This window comes from Sorex araneus, chromosome 1 (genome assembly GCF_027595985.1).
Source record: "Sorex araneus isolate mSorAra2 chromosome 1, mSorAra2.pri, whole genome shotgun sequence".
NCBI classification, from domain to species: Eukaryota; Metazoa; Chordata; class Mammalia; order Eulipotyphla; family Soricidae; genus Sorex; species Sorex araneus.
Window position 1 is genome coordinate 365,289,000 of NC_073302.1, and position 20,057 is coordinate 365,309,056.

Sequence of the window (20,057 nt, forward strand, 5' to 3'; positions counted from 1 at the left end):
TTGGGTCTATGTAAACACAGGCATATACTGTGTTCACAGACTGCAAAACTCAACCTCGTAGAGAGAGAAATTATCCCCATATTGATCCACGGGGCTAATGCAATTCCTACAAAAATCCCTTCTAGGTTGTTTGCAGACTCTAAAAAAGATCTCAAAACTCAACACATAGGACGGGAGAGGCAGGAAATGGACCAAGTGCACACTTCACAGGCAGAAGCCCTGGGCTCCATCCCTAGCACACGACCACCACTTGGTGTGGCCCCAAAACAAAAATACAATTCAAATATTTTTGTTGTTTTTGAGTCACCCCATGGCAATACTCAGGGGTTCCTCCTGGCTCTGCATTCAGGAATTACTCCTAGTGGTGTTCAGGGGACCGTATGGGATGCCAGGGATCAAACCTGAACCAGTCACATGCAAGGCAAGAGCCCTACCCACTGTACTATCTTTCCAGCACCGCAAGTCTGCTTCATTTTTTCCCCCTCAATATCTCAGGACATCTTTCTCTCTATTCCAAAGTAGTGTTTTACAGGTTTACATACTTAAACAGGAGATTCCTTCCTTCCTTCACTCATTCACCCAAATAAAACGTGCTGAGCTCTGATTCTGTAGGCACCAATTAATGACGATGGGATTCAACCAGTGTCCCATCCACCATGGTTCTTTTGGGGATTCCCACAGAACAATATCCAAATCAAATTTAGCCACTTTTGTGTCCTGTATTCTTACAATTAACAAACCTGGAAGGTAGAGAAATATTGCACCTATCCTTTCCTTTTTTCCTAATAATATCTATAGGAAATAACGCAGGGGCTGGAGCGATAGTTTAATGGGGAGGGCGTTTGCCTTACACAAGGCCGATCCAGGTTCGATCCCTGGCATCCCACATGGTCCCCTGAGCACCGCCAGGAGGAATTCCTGAGTGCAGAGTCAAGAGGAATCTCTGAGCATCATCGCCAGGTGTGAGCTAGAAGGCCAAAGAAAGAAAGAACCCAAAAGACACACTCTAGGGGCCAGAGAGATAGGACAGCCCCCAAACAAGACAAACTAAAAGAAAACCCTGGTGTTGCATAAGCACTGAGTGTATTGGAGCCTGGTCACTGCACAAGCAACTCCTGGCAAGATTAGAGCCAGGTGTGAGCAGATGCCACGGCCCAGGGTGGCCCCCCCCCACCTCTCAGCGGGTGTGCGAGCACCATAGCCACACAGCACCAGATCTGGGGAGTACATGCGTGAGCTGTGAGCACCATATCACAGTGAGCACCATATCCTCACATAAGTAGGGCTCCCACCCAGGAGTTGCCAGGAGCAACCTCCACCCCCACCCCCACCAACCACAGGCACACAGACCTCAGGGAACACTGGCGAGCAAGCATCACAGTCCGATGTGTGGCCTCTGGTGAGCTCCAGAGTGGAAGTACGAGCGTCACAGCCAGATGCGAGTGCCACCCTGTCACCCTGTCACGGCAATATCAGCACAAACAACAACGATGAAGGGACAGGAAGGAGCGGAATCAAACAAACCATCATGCTAGAAAAAGACTGGGGAAATTCCAATTTTCTGTTTTTTTCTTTCTTTCATATTTTTTAAAAATAATCTACCATGAAAAATCCTTTTAAATCTAGAGGATGGCCAGAGTGAGAGTACAGGAATAAACTGCTTGCCATGCACTGCAGCTGCCCGGAGTCTTTACGGTTCCAAACTGGGAGAAAGGGGCTCAGGGCTGGAGCTCAGATGTAGGGCATTTGCCTTGCATGTGTGAAGTTCAATCTTTCACACCACAAAATAAAAATAAAATAAAACATATGTATAAAATACATGTATTCAAATATATGATACAATGTATATTCTATACATTTATATTTTATTTATATATAAATATGTGCATAGAATATAAAATTAAATATGTATACTTATATCCATCTGGGAGCTAGAGAGAGTTCAATGAGCTGAGCCCAGGTTTTGCATGTGGGGGCCTGGGTTTGACCCAGGCACTAGCTACATGGTTGCCCGCGCAGCCCAGAAGCAACCCCTGCAGAGCCGGGAGTACCTCCTAAGCACCGCTGGGTGTGGGTCAAAAATAAGTGAATAGAAAGTGTAAATGAAGTGGGGCGGGAAGGCAGCTCAAATGGGGGAGCACATACCAAGCAGGTCCTGAGTTTGACTCCACCACCGTCAGCCCCCGCCCCAGCCCTGGTTTAGGTCCTGGAAGCTGAGCACTAAGGGGTTCAACACCGAGAGAGAAATCCGGGCCCACCTTCCCTTAGAGTTCCCAGCATCGAGACATGGCGAAGTCTTCCTTAGCGCTACTCACGGGCTGCAGCCCCGTCCACTTCCACTCGGCTTCCCAGCCAGAAAGCGGCTTTCCCCGAGTGAGCCCAAGACAGCAGAGCCGGCTGGCACATCCCTCCCCATCTTCCCGGGGTCTCTTCTCCCCCACAGGGCAGGTGCTTGAACTTCCATGGGTCGTGGCCTGCAGCACCTTCACCCGGCCAGCGTGTCCCTGACACCCAGCAGATGCATGTACAGTTATAAACGTGGTGCCAGCGATAAATGCCAGGGAAAAGTTGCACACGTGAAGAGGAATAAACTTTTTCTCAATGAATAAAATCTCTACAGACTCAGCATTGTGGTCAAGGAAAGGCAAGCAGGTACACACACACACACACACACAAACACACACATGCCCCATACACGTATACCCCCCCACATACACACACCACACACCCATACACACACACCCATCACACACATACACACACACCACACACACCAATACACACCATACACACATACACACACCACACACACATACACACACATACCATACACATACACACAACACACATACACACACACCCACGAAAGATATACACACACCACACACATACACACACCATACACACCACAAACATACACACCACACACACATAAACACACACCACACACACCCACCAAAGATATACACACACCACACACATACACACACCATACACACCACAAACACATACACACACCATACACACATACACACCACATACCCACCACAGACATACACACACCACACACACCACACACACATACGCACACACCATACACACATACACTATACATACACTTACATATATACTACATACACATACCACGCACATGTCCCACATACCATATATACACCACACACACATACACACCAGACATACACATACACACATATATACACCACACACATATACACACACCCCACACATACATACACACACACGCACACATCCCACTCACATGTCCCACACTCTAGGGTATTTTTCCCTTCAAGTTCCATCACATGGACAGGACTGTCACCTGTAGGCCTCTGAGCAACGGGCAAGGAGCAAACCCAGTACCTTTGGAGAGGGCTGGAACGAGGGTTCCAGAGCTCAGGCTGGGGGCAGGAAGAAGCTGCTGATTCCCACATCCCAGATGATGGGTTCAACCTGGCTGCAGGCGAGGCTCCTCACTCAAAACCTGCTCCTCTGCCTTTAGAATATAAAAAGAGCCCAACTGCCAGGCTGGACAAAGGCCCCGTCTGAAATGAGTTTCCAGTTACAGTCACCTGCCTTTTCATTAGGAGTCCGGGTTCTGTCTCATTAACCAGAAGCGTTGACTCAGTGGGGGCCATCTAATTATTCTTATTAAAATATGTAACCATAATATTTTAATTGTAAATTAAAGCTGCACGCCTGACTGAATCTGAATTCATTCTCATTTTACAATGGCCCAATGCCAAGGCCTTTTTTTATGGGAAGATCCATCAGCCTGGAGACTGCTCTCTGGGGAATTCAAACCATGTGCAAATGGAACATGTTTAACTAACAAGGGAGTGAGACTCGCCCTTGCTGGTTCCCGCCCTCTAGATTGATGGCAGCAATAACGTTATTTGAACGCGAGAGGCTGCCTTGGCTTCCGGAGGCACTCCCCTCCACACACACAGATCCGAAATAATAATAAAAATCACCAAAGTCCTCATCTGACACAGTGAGGCACAAGATGTCCCTCTTCCTGGGGCCACCTGCATCCTGAACAAAGATGGTCACTCGGTCTCCATTCACAAGCCGGCCTCCTGATGGATCAGCAGTATCAGCTGGGGTGCCAGGTGGGAAATACCTGCACACACACACACACACACACACACACACAAACCTACAATAGTGATGCTGCATTTGGTCCTGACAGATGCTGTGAGGTGGGACCTGAATTATTTCCCCCTAAGCCATCAGCCATTGGGCTAATTAAAGTCTCAACCCAGCCCTCCCCCACTTCTCTGAGGCATGGCAGAGTACAGGGTACTGTCAGGCTGAGTGGGGAGATAAAAATACCTTTATCTGGAGGGAGGCGTTAGAAACACCTTTTTTTAGGCTGGGGAGCAGGTTCAGGAGGAGTTAGCCAATCAGCAGCCTGTGGGGAGAGAGCGCGCCAAGCAGAGGCTAGAACATCTGTGACGATGCAGGGCCCAGATACACAGAGCCCCCACAGCTCCTAAATAAGGAGTGAGAACAGGCCTGGGCCAGGGAAGGCAGGAGAGATGCAGGGAGGCGGTGGCAGTGAGGGGACTGGGTGGTGCCAAGAGGGATGCATTTGAAGCTACTCTGGCCATGTGTGGAAACAGGCGGGTCCATGATCCACAGAGATCCCTAACCCAGCCCAGCCAGCCGAGGCCAGAGACAACTTCTGAACACTGCACCTCTTTCTCAGTTGGCTCCCCCCCCTCCCCCCCCCCCCCCCCCCCCGCACACACACACCCATTGAATTGTTTTGCATATTTAAGATCCTCAAGGGCAGAGCAGAGTAATAGTACAGTGAGTAGGACACTTGCCTTGCACAGCCAGCCCAGGCTCCATCCCTGGCATCCCATATGATCCCCTGAGCACTGCCAGGAGTAACACCTGAGCATCACCAGGTATGGCCCAAAAGCAGAACAAAATTAAAAAAAAAAAATCTTACTGTTATCATCTGCTTTTTTTGTAATGAATGACTGAGCTGGAGAGATAGTACAGGGATTAAGGAGCTGACCCCGAACACACCCACCCTTAATTCCACCCCCAATACCGCATGTGGTCCCCGGACCACTACCCGGAGTGATCTCCGAGCACAGAACCAGAAACAGTCCTTGAGTATCCCCAGGTGTGGCTGAACCCACCTCCCCCTAAATAAATTACTCACTCATACTAAGTCAATAAAATGCTTTCTCTGTGTTAAAATGTCTACTACTTATTAATTAATATGAGCTGACAATTTTTTTAAAACCCCAAGAGATTAAACCAACCAGGAAAAAGACAGAGCTGCTTCTAATTAGAAAAAAAAAAAGTCACTGTTCTTATTGTTTCCTGCTGCATAAAAGCAACTTTTAGGGGCTGGGGTGATAATACAGCGGGTAGGGCACTTGCCTTGTATGTGGCCAACCCAAGTTCCATGCCAGCATCCTACATGGCCCCCTGAGCTCTGTCAGGAGTCATTCCTGAGATAAGTGCCAGGAGTAAGCCATGAGCAGCGCTGAGGGAGCCCCCACAGAAAAAAAGAAAAAAAAAAAGAAAAAAAAAACTTCTAGGATGAATTCTATTATTTATTATTTTGGCTTTGGGGGTCAGTCCCAGTGATGCTCAGAGGTTCCTCCTGGTTCTGCACTGGGAACCACTGCTGGCAGTGCTTGGGGGACCATATGGGATGTCAGGGATCGAACCCAGGTAGGACCCATACAAGGCAAACGCCCTACCCACTGTACTATTGCTCTGGCCCCGGAATTTATTTATTTAGGTGGGCCACACCTAGTGGACTCCTGGGCTCTGTGCTCACTGTGGTCACTCCTGGTGGTGCTCAGGGGGCTTTCTGCTGGGCTGGGGATCGAACCTGGGTCTGCCATGTGCAAAGCAAACATCTTAGCACCTATACTATCTCTCTAGCCCAAGAACACCTTTTAAAATGTGCCCTTGAGGAGGCCAGAGAGATAGTTCAAAAGCTAAGGCACGTCCTTGTACACAGCCAACTTGGCTTTGATCCCCCAGCATCACATATGGCCCCACCACACGTCATCCCTGAGCACAGAGACAGGAGTAAGCCCCAGAAACCAGGAAAAAGGAAAAGTGAGCCTTTGGAATAGTCCATCAGTGTCTGCCCACACACAGGCCCAACAGCACGTGCCCAGTAATCAGACTCATGCAGGAGTGGAGTAATGAGTAACTTCACTCAAAAACAAAACAAAACAAAACAAAACACCAAAAGTCCTCCCACTCAGCACTGCCAGGGCAACGGCTCCAAGAACGGGCCGTGCAGGAGCGGGATTCAAGCACTGCATGACCACTAGGGGCCACCCTAGAGCACCACCGGGTGTAACCCCCCTAAAAACACACACAAGCCACAATCACCTTACCCAAGGGGAGGCCTGAACCCTTGGGAGACACCTCCTAGGCCTCCGAGAATGTCCTGCACGACAGGCATGTCCTAGTTTTCTGAGCTTTCGCCTCTGGAGAATCTGAATCCACTTCCTGGGTGCTAGGAGCACACTGAGTTAGCGCAGCCCAGACCTCGTGGGGATCTGGAGATAAGGGATGCCAAAGGTCCACGGTGGGTGGAGGGGTTCGGGGTGGGAGAGGAGAGGGGGGTGCAGCATGTGACTGAACCCAAACAAAAAGGCAAAGAGCAGCCAAGGTCTCCAGCCAGCATGGCTCTGTGTGATGTGTCACAACAGCAAACGCTGCGAGGCAAGTGCCACTGGGAGAAGGTGGCCAACAGCTCCTCCTGGACCCTCTCAGTATGTCCCCGTGTCTTTCCCTTGGTGCTACTGGTGCTATTCCTTTCTGGGGAGTAAACCGTAATGGTGAACAACGGCATTCTCGGCATTCTCGGCGATGCTGTGACCCTTTCTCGTGCATGGCAGAGCTTTGGCTACCTGTGCATATTCAATATGCCAAAAACAGTAACAACAAGTCTCACAATGGAGACCTTACTGGTGCCTGCTCGAGCAAACCGATGAACGATGACAGTGACAGTGACAGGGCTATCAAAGCTGAACATCACTGGGCTGGGGAAGGCAGCTGAGGCTTCGAGCACTGTTTGGCATGCGCAAGGTCCCAAGCTCATGCCAGGGCTTCGCCAGGCTAAGCACCTGACCGCCAGGCTCAGAGGCACTAGGTATCACCAGGAGTGGTACCTGCTGGGGAGGCCCCCTCCCAAACAACTGAGGCTGGTTGGGAGAACCCCAAACCCACAGGTGTTGTCAAAAGGAAGAGTGGTCCAGGAGACAGTGCCATAGAACATCCTGACCCCACACCAGGCTGTCTTCACCAGGGCAACTCAGAGGGGGGCAGGTTGAGTTTCCCTCCCTGCCCCAAGCAGAACCCTGGCAGCCAAAAACCTCCAGAACCCAACCACCGCCATACCCAAGGCCACTCTCTACAGGCTCAGATGAGCCTCACCTCAGAGGGAACCTGCAGAAAAACCCAGGTATGCAGGACCCGTGACTGAGATCTCCAAACTTGCTCAAAGTGGGACTGAGCCGCCTCCCACCCAGCTCCCCAGTTTTCCAGCAGCTTGGCAGTCACACCCACAAACTGCCCTGGCACCATATAATCTCATCAAGGGCCAAGATCCAGAGACCCTGAAATTAAGCTCCCGGAAGAAAACGCCATAGAACATCCTGGACCTCTTATACTCTAGCCCAGCACTGTACCAAAAGTAGCACACATTTGTTTGGGTTTAACATACATGCTTGTAATCTCTTATACAAGGGCTTAAATGGCTCCAGGATGAAGTACAACAAACCTCACACACTTTCCTTTTATGGTGGTGGGAAGGTACACGGTGGTGGGACTGGTGTTTGAATATTAAATGTAATGAACCATTACGAACTTTATAAAAATTAAATTTATAAATTAAAAGAAAAGAAAGGTGGTCAAGGAAGACTCAGAGTCTGACCGATGTCCCCAAGCAGAGATTTCCTAAAGAATGAGCTGGATCCCAGAAGCGTGGCAGACAGAGGGCATCGATCTGATTGTGGGGACTGTGCAGGGTATCCCTGGGACAAAGGGGAACAAGGGACTGCCAAGAAGAGACACGGGGACACAGGGACTTTAAGGGGTATTAAAAACATCTATTCTTAGTTCTACAGGAGAGAGATTAGTGAAAAACGCCCCGGGTTGGTCACCTGAGATTAAGTACTGTACTCACTTTACTATACACCTTGCAAGCAGATGAAACACGAGTTTGGGAGCAGGAGAGATACAGGTGCTAAGGCATCAGCCTTGCAGGCAGCTAAGCCCAGCTCAAGCCCCACCCCTCCATTTCCCTCCTCCCCCACCCCCACAGTGATCTTTGAGCCCAGAGATAGGAGTAAGCGCTGAGCACCACTAGATGTCACTCAAAAAACAAACAGAAAAAGGGAAAAGGAAAAAAAGGAACAAGTCTAGTTTAAGGGCTGGAGAGACAGTACAGGGAGTAAAGAACAGGCCTCGTGGGCAGCTGACCTGGTGCAATCCCCACTATCACAAATGGTCCCCTGGACATCACCAGGGGTCACCCCCTGAGCACAGAACCAGTAATAGCCCCTGACTGCCTCTAGGGTGGATCTAAACCTCTATCCCTTAAGGGGGAAAAAAACAAAAAAACCTTAAAAACAAATCAGAGCAGCTGGAGCAATAGCACAGCGGGTAAGACATTTGTCTTGCACGTAGCCAACCCGGGTTCGATTCCCAGCATCCCATATAGTCCCCTGAGCACCACCAGGGATGATTCCTGAGTGCAGAGAGTCAGGAGGAACCCCTGTGCATTACCAGGTGTGACCCTCCCCCCCCCCCCAAAAAAAAAAAAAAACAGAACTCAGAGAGATGGTGTGATGGTGGTGGGACTGGTGCTGGAATACTGGATGCCTGGAACAAATCACCATGAACAACTTTGTAAACCACAGTGTTTATATAAAGGGTAAGGGGCAAAAAAGATAACTAATAATAAAAAAATAATAATAAACCAAACCAGAACACTGCCTTTGAAAATGGGGAGCCAGTCCTGAAGTGCAGGGGAGAACTGGAACCCAGGGTCTGGGCGGAGGGAAGTGAGCAGGAAGACAACCTTCAGCGGGGCCCAGGATATCCCAAGGGCTCACAGGTGGGAGCCACGCAAATGGGGGGCCAGAGCATAAGACAAGGGGGTCAATGGGCCCAGCAGAGGGGCGCAGGCCCGAAACAGGCTTGGGAAACGGTGGGGAACAGTGGCTGAGAAACGGCTGGAGAAAGGTGGCAAGGCAAAGCCAAGTGGGGCTTAGGAAGGCCAGCCTTGCCACACTGTGTGGCGCCAGGCCCAGAACTCCCAGAGACAAACAGAACTGTGAAACTGGCACAGCAGTAGAGCATCTGCCTTCCCCGTGTGAGGTCCTGGGTTCAATCCCTGGCACTGTGAAAACCAACAGCAAAGAGACCACGCAGGGCCCAGAGAGACAGCACAGCTTGCCTTGCAGGTGGCTGACCTGGGTTCAATCCCCAGCATCCCATATGGCCCCCTGAGCACCACCAGGAGTAATTCCTAAGTATTAGGTATGACCTTCCCCCCAAAATTAAAAACAAAAAAACCCCAAACAGGTGACATGGTGACATGCAGGGCAATAAGGAAAGTGATGACAATGTCTCTGGATTTTTATTGGGGGGGAGGAGCTGTTGGTAGGGGTGTGGGTCACACCCAGGGGCACTCAGGGGCTCTTCTAGGCTCCATGCTTGGGAGTCAGTCCCAGTGGTGCCAGGGATTGAACCAAGGTTGACTGTGCACCAGGCAAGTGCCTTGACCCCTGTACAATCTCTCCGGCCCTCCCTGGATGCTCAGCAGAAGTGAGAGAATTCAAGGAGAGGGGAGGAAGTAGAAAACCGAGAAGGCAGAGGTGGGGCGGAAGGCAGAGTGTGGCGGGGCCAGGGATCAGGAAGAGAAACTTGGACACGCTGTGGTCAGCAGCAGAAGTGAGCCAGAGCCCCGCCCCGAAGGCCCAGGAAGCTGCCGTGTCCGAGGGCTGGGGGAGTCTTGGTCTCTCTGCACCCCTTCTTCAGGACGACCCACCGTACAGGGAGTCCTAACCCTAACCCTACCCATAACCGGCTCCACCAGAGATGGTGGGAGAATGGACAGAAAGGCTAATGCAGAAACAAGCAAAAACACTTAACGCATGAAGGTGCCGCCGCTGGTTTACTTTCCGCTCTGGGAGGACATACCTCTTTCTCTTCTTCCGGAAACATCTTCAACCCAGGACAGGATGAATCTGAAAGATAAGAGGGCCATGCTAGGTGACTTGCAATCTCCAAACTGGTGCAGCCGTGGCCTCAGACCTGTCCACCCACACCCCCAGCAGGCAAATCGCTCCCCCTCCCCCTGCCCACAGCCTCCCCAGGACTCAGTCCTGGCCTGGCCAGCCCACAGCTGTGCGTGGTGACAGACCCTTCACCTGGAAGCAATGCAGAGCCAGACTGAGTCAGGAGCTGGAGTGGGGACCGTGGGGACAGAGCGGACTGGCCACTGGCAGTTGAGGAGGAAAAGGGGCAGGAGGCGCCAAGAGCAGGTCCACACCTCCTCCCTCCCACTAGAGACCACACGGAGATTCGGTGGTGGGAGTGGGGGGATGCAGTGGAGGGGGGCAAGGCCAGCATCATGAATCCAACCCTCCCATCAGGCAGCCAGACTGCCCGTGCATGCCAGCCCGCGGGGCTCTGGAGTTAGCCCCTGCTCCCTGAGAAAGAGAAATGGCAGCGCTGCCCTCAGCAGCCCGGGCACTCTCCGCTTATCATCACCCACAGACAGTGCCGGTGCTAGAGAACGATGCTGCTCAACCCGTTTCGGATTGTGAACCTTCCCTCCGTGTTCTCTTTCTATGTGTCTGACCGGTTTGCCCCCTAATCCCTTTCTGCACGACCCCCACCAAGGGTGCAATTTTGCATTGTAGTACTCTTGGGATCTCCTGGGGTCCACAGAGGCCACCTGGCCCCCAGCTGAGAAACACTCCTTGAAAGAGTAGAGTCAAGGACAAGAGCTATGCTCCCAGCTGCTGCCTGCTGTGGCCCCAGGCAGAGACCCCCCATGCAGGGGAGCAAAGAGCCCCTGCAGTAAAGAGGAAGCTCCTCCCTGCACTGGGCGGAAGGGTGGGGGCTGGTTTGGAGAAAGGGTCTTAGCAGATTCCACTGGGTGACTGAGACCAGCTTGGATGAGCCTAAAACCCAAGAGAAGGGACTTGAGAAGTGAAAGTGGAAAAGTGGAAAAGATCAGAGGGAGAGGGAGAAGGAAAGGGAGGGAGAGAAGGAGGAATGGAGAGGAAGAAGGAGAGGAAGGAGAGGAAGAAGGAGGGAGAGAGGAGGAGAGGGAGAGAGAGGCTGGAGCCATAGCACATCAGTTAGGGGGTTTGTCTTTACACGCAGCCAATCCGGGTTTAATTCCCAGCATCCCATATGGTCCCCTGAGCACTGCCAGAGGTTCCTGAGTGCAGAGCCAGAAGTGGCCCCTGTGCATCTCTGGATGTGGCCCAAAAAAGAAAAAAAGGAGAGGGAGAGAAAGGAAGGAAAAGAGAGGGAGAGAGGGAAGGGAGAAGGGGAGGGAGAGGGAAGAGAGGACGGAGAAGGAGAGGTAGAGAGGAAGAGAGAGAAAGGGAGGAGAAGGAGGGAGAGATGCCATGTGAAGAGAGGCAAAGCCGGGAGAGATGCAGACGTGAGACCCCTATAAGGACATGGTCCAACCCACTATCCAGACCTGGAGGGTGACTGGCCTGCAGTTCCTGGGAGAGGAGCAGTTTCAGTTGAGGACTCCAGTGGTCATTTCTTAGGGCGGCACAGGACTCTTGCAGAGGTTTGTGGGGGGGGGAGGAAAGGCAGTCTGTCGAGGGAGACGCGGGGATGAGTCCTCGTGCAAGGAGGGGCACACACTGCCTGCAGAGCCAGATGTCAGGACTCTGATATGGAAATGTGATGGGGAGTCCAGGACCAGGAGCAGAAGAAATTTTACGAAAAGACAGACAGACAGACAGACTGCCCTCCCGTGTGGCTTCAACTGACTCAGGCTGCCTGGGGAGGCCGGGGCTGGTCAACAGCTGCCCTGCCCTGTACCTAAGAGGACACTAGGGTCCTCCTGCCCTCGAGGTATCCCTGAGGCTGCCCCCCACTGGAGCCCCACTAGATGCGGATGCAGTAGGAATGACTCCCCAACCCCTGAGTCTCCGGGGAGCTGTGATTCCGAGGAGCAAATCAGTCCTGACTTCGGCCCAGGTTCCCCAGGGTGACAGCCACTTCCTGCAGAAGGCACTTCAGAAGGCAAATGGTGAAGGAAAGAGATTTTATTTAAAATGGAGGGAAAGGGGCCGGGGCAATAGTACAGTGGGTAGGATGCTTGCCATGCATGCAAGCAACCTGGGTCTGACCCCCAGTATCCTATATGGTCACCTGAGCACCGCCGGGAGTGATTCCTGAGAGGAGGACCAACAGCTAGGTGTGGTCCCAAACACAAAAACAAAAACTAAACTAAAAGGGAGGTAGAAAAAAAAATGCATTTGGGGCTGGAGCGATAGCAAAGCAGGTAAGGTACTTGCCTTGCACACAACCAACCTGGGTTCAATCCCCAGCATCCCATATGGTCCCCCAAGCACTGCCAAGAGTAATTCCTGAGTAAAGAACCAGGAGTAACCCCTGATCATCACAGGGTATGGTCCCAAAATAGACAAGAAAAACCCTAAGAAACAAAACCCAGGGGAAAAATGCATTAAAGTGGCCAGAGCCACTTTGAAATACAGCGGGTACTTTTGAAATACATATAGCTTACACGCAGTTGGACCAGGTTCAATCCCCAGCAACCCATGTGGTCCCCAGAGCCCACCAGGTATGATCCCTCAGCTCAGAGCTAGGGCTAAATCCTGAGCATTGCCAATGTGACCCAAAAACAGGAAGGAAGGAAGGAAGGAAGGAAGGAAGGAAGGAAGGAAGGAAGGAAGGAAGGAAGGAAGGAAGGAAGGAAGGAAGGAAGGAAGGAAGGAAGGAAGGAAGGAAGGAAGGAAGGAGAGAGAGGAAGGAGAGGGAGGGAGGGGAGGAGGGAGGGGAGGAGGGAGGGGAGGAGGGGAGGAAGGGAGGAGGGAAGGGAGGAGGAGGGAGGGAGAAAAAAAGACAGATGTTCAAGGGAGAACACAGGCCTCTCTGCGAGAGGAGAGAGCTTTGGGGAAGGGCTTTTCTCTACATTCCCAAGCTGGGGGTCTCTAGGCAGATCAAAGCTGTGGCCAGGGTTTAAAGAAGAGGGGCTCTGAACTTCTGGGAGTCTTCTTTTCTATTCCCATGGGGATTTTTTGGGGGGGGGATCGGGGGCTTTTGTTTATGCAAAAGTCTCTCCTCACTCTTGGTTCCTGGGAAGCATCTCCCCAGGGGGTCCAGTCTTTGTACTTTGGGGCTAGCACAAAAGGCTGCCACCAGAGTGAGTCTGCGGATCGTCTTGGTTTTGGTACGTCCCAAGACTCACTGCCGAGGGGCTCCACCACCTCCCTGCCTACCTCGGTATGGGAGGAAAAAGAAAGGACGCACCATCATGAGGAAGGGGGCTGCGGGGGTGCAGGAAGGCCTGCCCCCAGGGAGGGTTTTACTGAGAAGTGGCACTTACACACTGACCTGGAAGATGGGGTCACCTAGCAAAGAAAAAACAACCTCTCGGCCCTGGGACTGGAGGGTGCAGGGCACGGAGGCTGGACAGCGTAACTCGAGTGTTAGGATGATTCCCGGGTCACATCCAGCTGGATATGTGGCCACGGTTCCTCACACAGCCCGAAGCTCTGTGCAGCCCAACCTCTGCCCAGATGATCCTGTACTCCCGTGCCTCACCCCTACCAATTCCCGCTCCAACTCCCACTGCTCTTCCATGGTTCTGCTCAGCAAGCCCCCCTGCGCCAAATAAGGCCAGCGGCGGCCCCTTTTCAAGATAAAGCATTGAACCCGAACTGGCAAATTGTTGGCAGCGTGCCTGCATAATGACTCACCAACTGACAGCTAGGGTTTTAGAAGGAGATCCGAGTAGAGAGTGCCCCTGTGCTTAAAAGCCCAAACCCCAGGGGAGCCTTCCCGCAGCAGGAGCACAAACGGGGATGGAGACCCACTTCCCACGCCCAACCAATCCCCAGGGCTGCACACAGGCAAATTATCCAAGAAAGCTTCGATGATGGCCCATAAGACTATACACACCACAGTGCTCAGCCAATGAGGAACCAGATGAGGCGCTTGCATTCGAAGGAATAAAATGCTTGTGGTGATCTGTTGCAGTGACCTCTGTCTACTGGACTCCCAATCTTTCTAGAACACCAACAAAAAGCCTTGCTTTCACGATGCTGCATGCTTCCATGTCCATTATTTAATTTCTGGTCCAGTTTCTCACACAACTCTTGGCTCTCCCTGCCCACTATGGCCACGTGGGGTATGGAGACCCCCCCCCCACATCATCGTAGTAATTATATAATCTGTCTCCCCTAACTGATTCGATTCCTGCAACAGAGCGATCTGTGCTTCCTGGCATAGCGAACCTTCACAGCCAACCCTGAGAGAGAGGTGTGGGGTTATTTGCAGGGAAGAACAGAGAAGGCCAGAGCGATTCAGGTCCAAGACGTGCAGCCAGGCAAGCTCCAGTCCAGTTCAGCTCAGATCCCCTGCCCAATTCTCCCCAGCGCCGCGGCCATCCACGCCGCCACATCACTAGAACAAAGGGTCAAAGCTGGGGTCTTAAGGCTCACAAAGGCCTTGACCTCTACCCACCCGGGCAGGGGCAACCTGTAACCCTAATGTCAGTCCTGAGATGCTACACACCACGTCAGACTATGCAGGCTGGAAAAGGAAATGTTTCAACTGGATCCAAACCATCACGGAGGACCCTGTGGACAATGCTTAGTACTAAAAGTCTAGACAGTAGAGTTAAAGGGGGATGGCGAGAAGGTTTCTGTTTCACACCACATGCTTTCTATTGATTGAATTTTCCCAGTCACACATTTGTTGGTGTGGGGGCCACACCCAAACCAGCAGTAATCAGGGCTTACTCCTGGCTCTGTGCTCAGGAATTCTTTCTAGTGGTGCTCAAGGGACTCCATGGGGTGCCAGGGATCAAGCCCAGGTCAGCTGTGCGCAAGGCAGATGCTCTTCTCAGGTAGTACGTCTCCAGACACAATATATTTTCTTCTTTTTTGGGGGGGAGGGGAGAGGCTACACCCAGTGGTGCTCAGGAGTTGCTCCCAGCTCTGAGTTCAGAGATCAGTATAGGCAGTGGGCCGGAAACCATATGGTACCTGTGATCAATCCCAAACTTCCAGGCATGCAAAGCATGCAGTCTGTCTGCTGTACACAGTTTAGCCCCACTTCCACTACTACTCTGAGAACACACAGAGGTCGAACAGAGGGAATCCAGAGCAGTGGGGACAGGGAGAAGACACCATCTCCAAGCAATGCCAAGAAGAGCTTTGAAATACAGAACCCATATGAGGAGTCCAGGAAGCCTTGAGCGGTCTAAGCATCACAGAACGTAAGTATTTGTAAACCACATAGATGATAAGAGACTTGTATCTTTTCTATAAAGAACTTTCACAACTCCATCATCAAAAGACAAAGGATGTAATGTACCATAGTTGACAATACTGCATAGCAGAATTAAAATGTTCCAAAAAGAATAGAGCTTAAGAGCTCAGGGTGTAGCTCAGAGGTAGAACACTTGTCTTGCATGTGTGAGGGCCTGGAGTTCAGTCCCTGGCACTATATATATATATATATATATATATATATATATAGTACTTAAGTGGTCCCACCTATTAAAAAAAGAAAAATAAAAAAGAATGTAGGAAACCAGGAAATGGCTCAAAGAGCATTAGCCAAGTGCAAGAAAATGCCTTAGTCCCTGTGCCCTGTCTCCTGCCAAAGTGGGATTTTAGGGGGCTGGAGCTACAGTATAGCAGGTAGGGTATGCCGCTTGAAAGTGGCAGACCAGGGGCCAGAGTGATAGTACAGTGGGTAGGCCATTTGCTTTGCACGTGGCTGACCTGGGTTCGATCCCCAGCATCCCATATGGTACCCCGAGCACTGCCAAAATATTCTTGAGTGCACAGCCAGGAGCAACCCCTGAGTATCACTGGGTATGACCCAAAAAGCAAAACAGATAAACAAATAAGATGTGTTTTAAAAAAGAAAAGAAAGTGGCACACCAGGCTTCAATCCCCGGGACCAACTATAGGTTTGCTGATCCCTGCAGGGAGTGATCCCAGAGTCAATCCTGAGCACCACTGGATGTACCCCCCCCACCCAAAAAAAGAATGGGGGTGATTTCTTTTTTTAATTTTATCTTGTCTTCTTGGTTGACAATACTGTTAATGACAGGGCTTCATGTGTAACGCAATCCCTTGCCACACGCTTCCCCAGTGCTCACTGCCCTGGGGTTCCCTCATCCCCCCACACCCAGCTCCCCGCTGCAGACCAGTTTTCGCTTTCTGTTGCTTTGGGGCATTTGTTTTTCTCCTACTTCATATCCCACATTTGGGACATATCGTGGCACTCTCCAGAACCCCTCTTGGAAAGCAATATAGGCAATCCTCGAAGCACTAAGAACCAAACTCCCGTACTGCGCTTCTTGGCCTGCACCCCCCGAGCAGGAAGTGGAATTCTAAACCAGATCAGTTGTGACTTCCCTGCAGCCTGCACAGGCCTCCCAGGCTCCCCCAAGAGGCCTTCCCTTTCCTCCTATTTGCAAAGCCTGACTCTCCCGTCAGCCCTAAACAGTCTCTGTGCTTTACAGCACGGTGCAGCCCCCTTCTCCTTGCTAGGTAGACCCCAGCCTGCTTTGGGAATCACTGAACAAAGTTCACTGGGTCAGGAGTCTTTAGCTTCCGTTCCCAGGTGGCTGCCAGGCCGGCTGCAGGTATAAGGTGAAAGAGCACTAAACTCTGTCTTTCATCTAAACTTATGCAAATAAAATTGTTTTGAACCCAAAGCAAGCTGCAGCTCCTTCCTCTGCACCTCCTGGTATCTTCCCACCTCCAAGTTCCCCTTTCTTATTCCCGAACTTCCTCCACACACCCTGTACTTTTTCTGAACCCTGATGACTAGCATCCTGGGATCCACATTGTTAGGCAACCTCCTTCATGCCTGTGACTTCATGTTAATCCACAATGGGGTTTCCAGGGATGAGCAATCCACCAGAAACTGGTCTTCAACATGGAGAACTAATGACCTGAGAGCTAACGGGACAGGGGGTTGAGGTACTGGCCTTACTTGTTAGATCCCCAGCACTGCATATGGTGGCTATCCCCACGTGCAAGACCAGGGATGGCCCCAGAGCAAAACAAGAAGAAATAGGCAACTAAGAGCCTGAGAGACCATTCAATGGGATCCTTGGGTCAGACTCCCAGCACCCAAAGTGCTCCCAATCACTACGGCCAGGCACAGCCCCGGAGCACAGAGCTGAGAGGAGTCCCTGGGCATTGCCAGATGTGGGCAAAAAAAAAAAAAAAGAATGAACGAAGGAGAGGAAGAAAGTGAGGGAGGGAGGGGCTGGAGCAATAGCACAGCAGGTAGGGCGTTTGCCTTGCATGTGGCCGACCCGGGTTCAATTCCCAGCATCCCATATGGTCCCCTGAGCACTGCCAGGGGTGATTCCTGAGTGCAGAGCCAGGAGTAACCCTTGTGCACCACCAGGTGTGACCCAAAAAGCAAAAAAAAAAAAAAAAAGGGAGGGAGGGAGGGAGGGAAGGAGGGGCTGGAGAGACAGTCCAGTAGACAAGGAAGCCAGCCTTGCTTAGGGCAACCTGGGTTCCAGCAACCTAGATGATCCACTGAACCTCACCAGGAGCCGGAGCACAGAGCCAGGAGTCCTGAGCACTACTGAGAATGGCCCAAAAACTAGAAGAAGAAAGAAAGGGGAGGAGAGGAGAGAAAAAGCCCCTCAGGTTGCAGAAAACCCACCCTTCCTTTTCTCACTTCCTCTTTCTCACCCAACTTACCTTTCCATAAGAGGTTTTAAAAGCCACTAGAACTTTAACCCTACCTTCACGATTCCCCTCCGAGTTCACTTCTGACATCCAATTACTGCCCCCACAACCTCTTTCATTTCTGGCTCCAGTTACCTGGCTTCAGTCCTTCCCCAGGGGCTGATCAACCTAATCTCTCTCTTTCATTTCATTTCTTGTCCGCCCCTGTGGCTCCATCCAGGCAGATTACCAGCTCCTGGAACGTCTCTGAGGAGACCTTCCCACCACCCAGTCCATGCACAAAAAATCCAGAATTAGAACCACGTCAGAGGCCAGCTCAGAGGTGAGCTCAGAGGCAGCCAAGTTCAATGCCTTCTGAATTGAATCTTTTTCCACTTGCAACCAAAAATATTTACAGGACCCCGGGCATACAGGCACAGAAAATCAGCATACATATAGTTTATGGATAATAATCTTTTTTTTTGTCATGTATTGTTTTTGCTTCTGGGCTTACTCCTGGCTTTTGCTAAGGAATCACTCCTGGCAGTGCTCAGAGGACCATAAACCCAGATCAGCCTCGTGCAAAGCAAATGCCCTATCCACTGTGTTATAGCTCCAGGCCTGGATAATCTTTCTTTTTTTTTTCTTTTTGGGTCACACCCGGAGATGCACAGGGGTTACTCCTGACTCATGAACTCAGGAATTACTCCTGGCAGTGCTCAGGGGACCATATGGGATGCTGGGAATTGAACCCAGGTCGGCCGCATGCAAGGCAAACGCTCTGCCCGCTGTGCTATCACTCCAGCCCCCAGGATAATCAACCTTAAGGGAATTTATTTTAAAACAAATGTTGAAGGGCAGGAAGAGAGTTCAATGGGCTAAAGTTCATTTTTGCATGCTGGAGGAATAGATATGATCCCTGATTCCACAGGATCCCCCAATACTGCCAGAAGTGACCCAACCCTCCCCACACCCAGCATTGAGCCAGGAGTAGCCCCTAGGCACTGCCAAATGTGACCCCCTATCTTTTTTTTTTTAATTTTAGTGTTATGGGCCACATGTAGTGATACTCAGGGACTATTGCTAGCTCAGTGCTTGGGGTCACTTTCAGTGGTGCTAGGGGTGCTCACACAGAGATCAAGCATGAGCCACCTGCATGCAAAGCATGTTCTCAGTCTGTTGAGTTCTTTCCCTAGACCCTCAAAAACAAATTTTTAAGATTTTTTTTTTCACAACCCACAGTCGGTTATACAACCGCCCATCGTAATATTACAATCCAGAGTTTAAGAGGGGCCGGAGCGATAGCACAGTGGGTAGGGCGTTTGCCTTGCACTCGGCCGATCCGGGTTCGATCCCCGGCATCCCATATGGTCCCCCAAGCACTTCCAGGAGTAATTCCTGAGTGCAGAGCCAGGAGTAACCCCTGAGCATCGCTGGGTGTGACCCAAAAAGAAAAAAAAAACAACAAAAAACAAAAACCAGAGTTTAAGAAACTAGGTTTTAGGGGGCTGGAGACATAGTACAGAGGTTAAGGAACTTGCTTTGCATGCAGCCAACATAGGGTCAATCCCCAACACCCCGCCAAGAGTGATCCCCGAGCTCAGAGTCAGGAGTAAGCCCTGAACACCACTGGGTGTAACACAAAAACAAAAACAAACAAAAAGCAGCTTGGTCCTGGTAAACAGCTCCATCCAGACATTCTGTGGCCCCTCTGATGTACTGTGTCCAACCCTGCCCCTCGTGGCCTAGCCAACTCTACCACCTCTCATTACCCATTTTATGATGTTGTGGGCACCCATGTAATGATCAGGTGAGAACCCCAGAAATGCCTGTGGTTCATTCCTTTTCCTTGCCCTTCAAACCCAACTGGCCGGCAGGCCTGCCCAATCCTCTCTAAGAGCTCCTAAAGTTCATTCCCTTCTCGCAGCCTGCAACATGACGAACCTGGCTCAGGTTCTCACCGTTTCCCTCCTGAACTCCAGTTGCAATAATGGTAGATTTTGAACTAACACACTTAGTCAATTCTCAGTAAATGATTTCTCAATAAGAGGAGACAGGGGTGGAAGAGAGAGAGAAAAACAGAGAGACAGAGACAGAGACAGACAG

At 51.1% G+C, this 20,057-nt stretch overlaps 1 protein-coding gene across 2 annotated transcripts in view; it reads right to left on the bottom strand.

The window, feature by feature from the left end:
• SNX10 (sorting nexin 10) overlaps positions 1-20,057 on the bottom strand; it is a 68,785-nt gene that overhangs the window by 23,904 nt on the left and 24,824 nt on the right. For both annotated transcript variants that reach the window (XM_055146517.1, XM_055146525.1), the window contains one exon: positions 10,219-10,265. In XM_055146517.1, coding sequence (XP_055002492.1) covers positions 10,219-10,242 — 24 coding nt within the window. In that variant the 5' untranslated portion in view covers positions 10,243-10,265. The remainder of the gene's footprint in view (positions 1-10,218; positions 10,266-20,057) is intronic.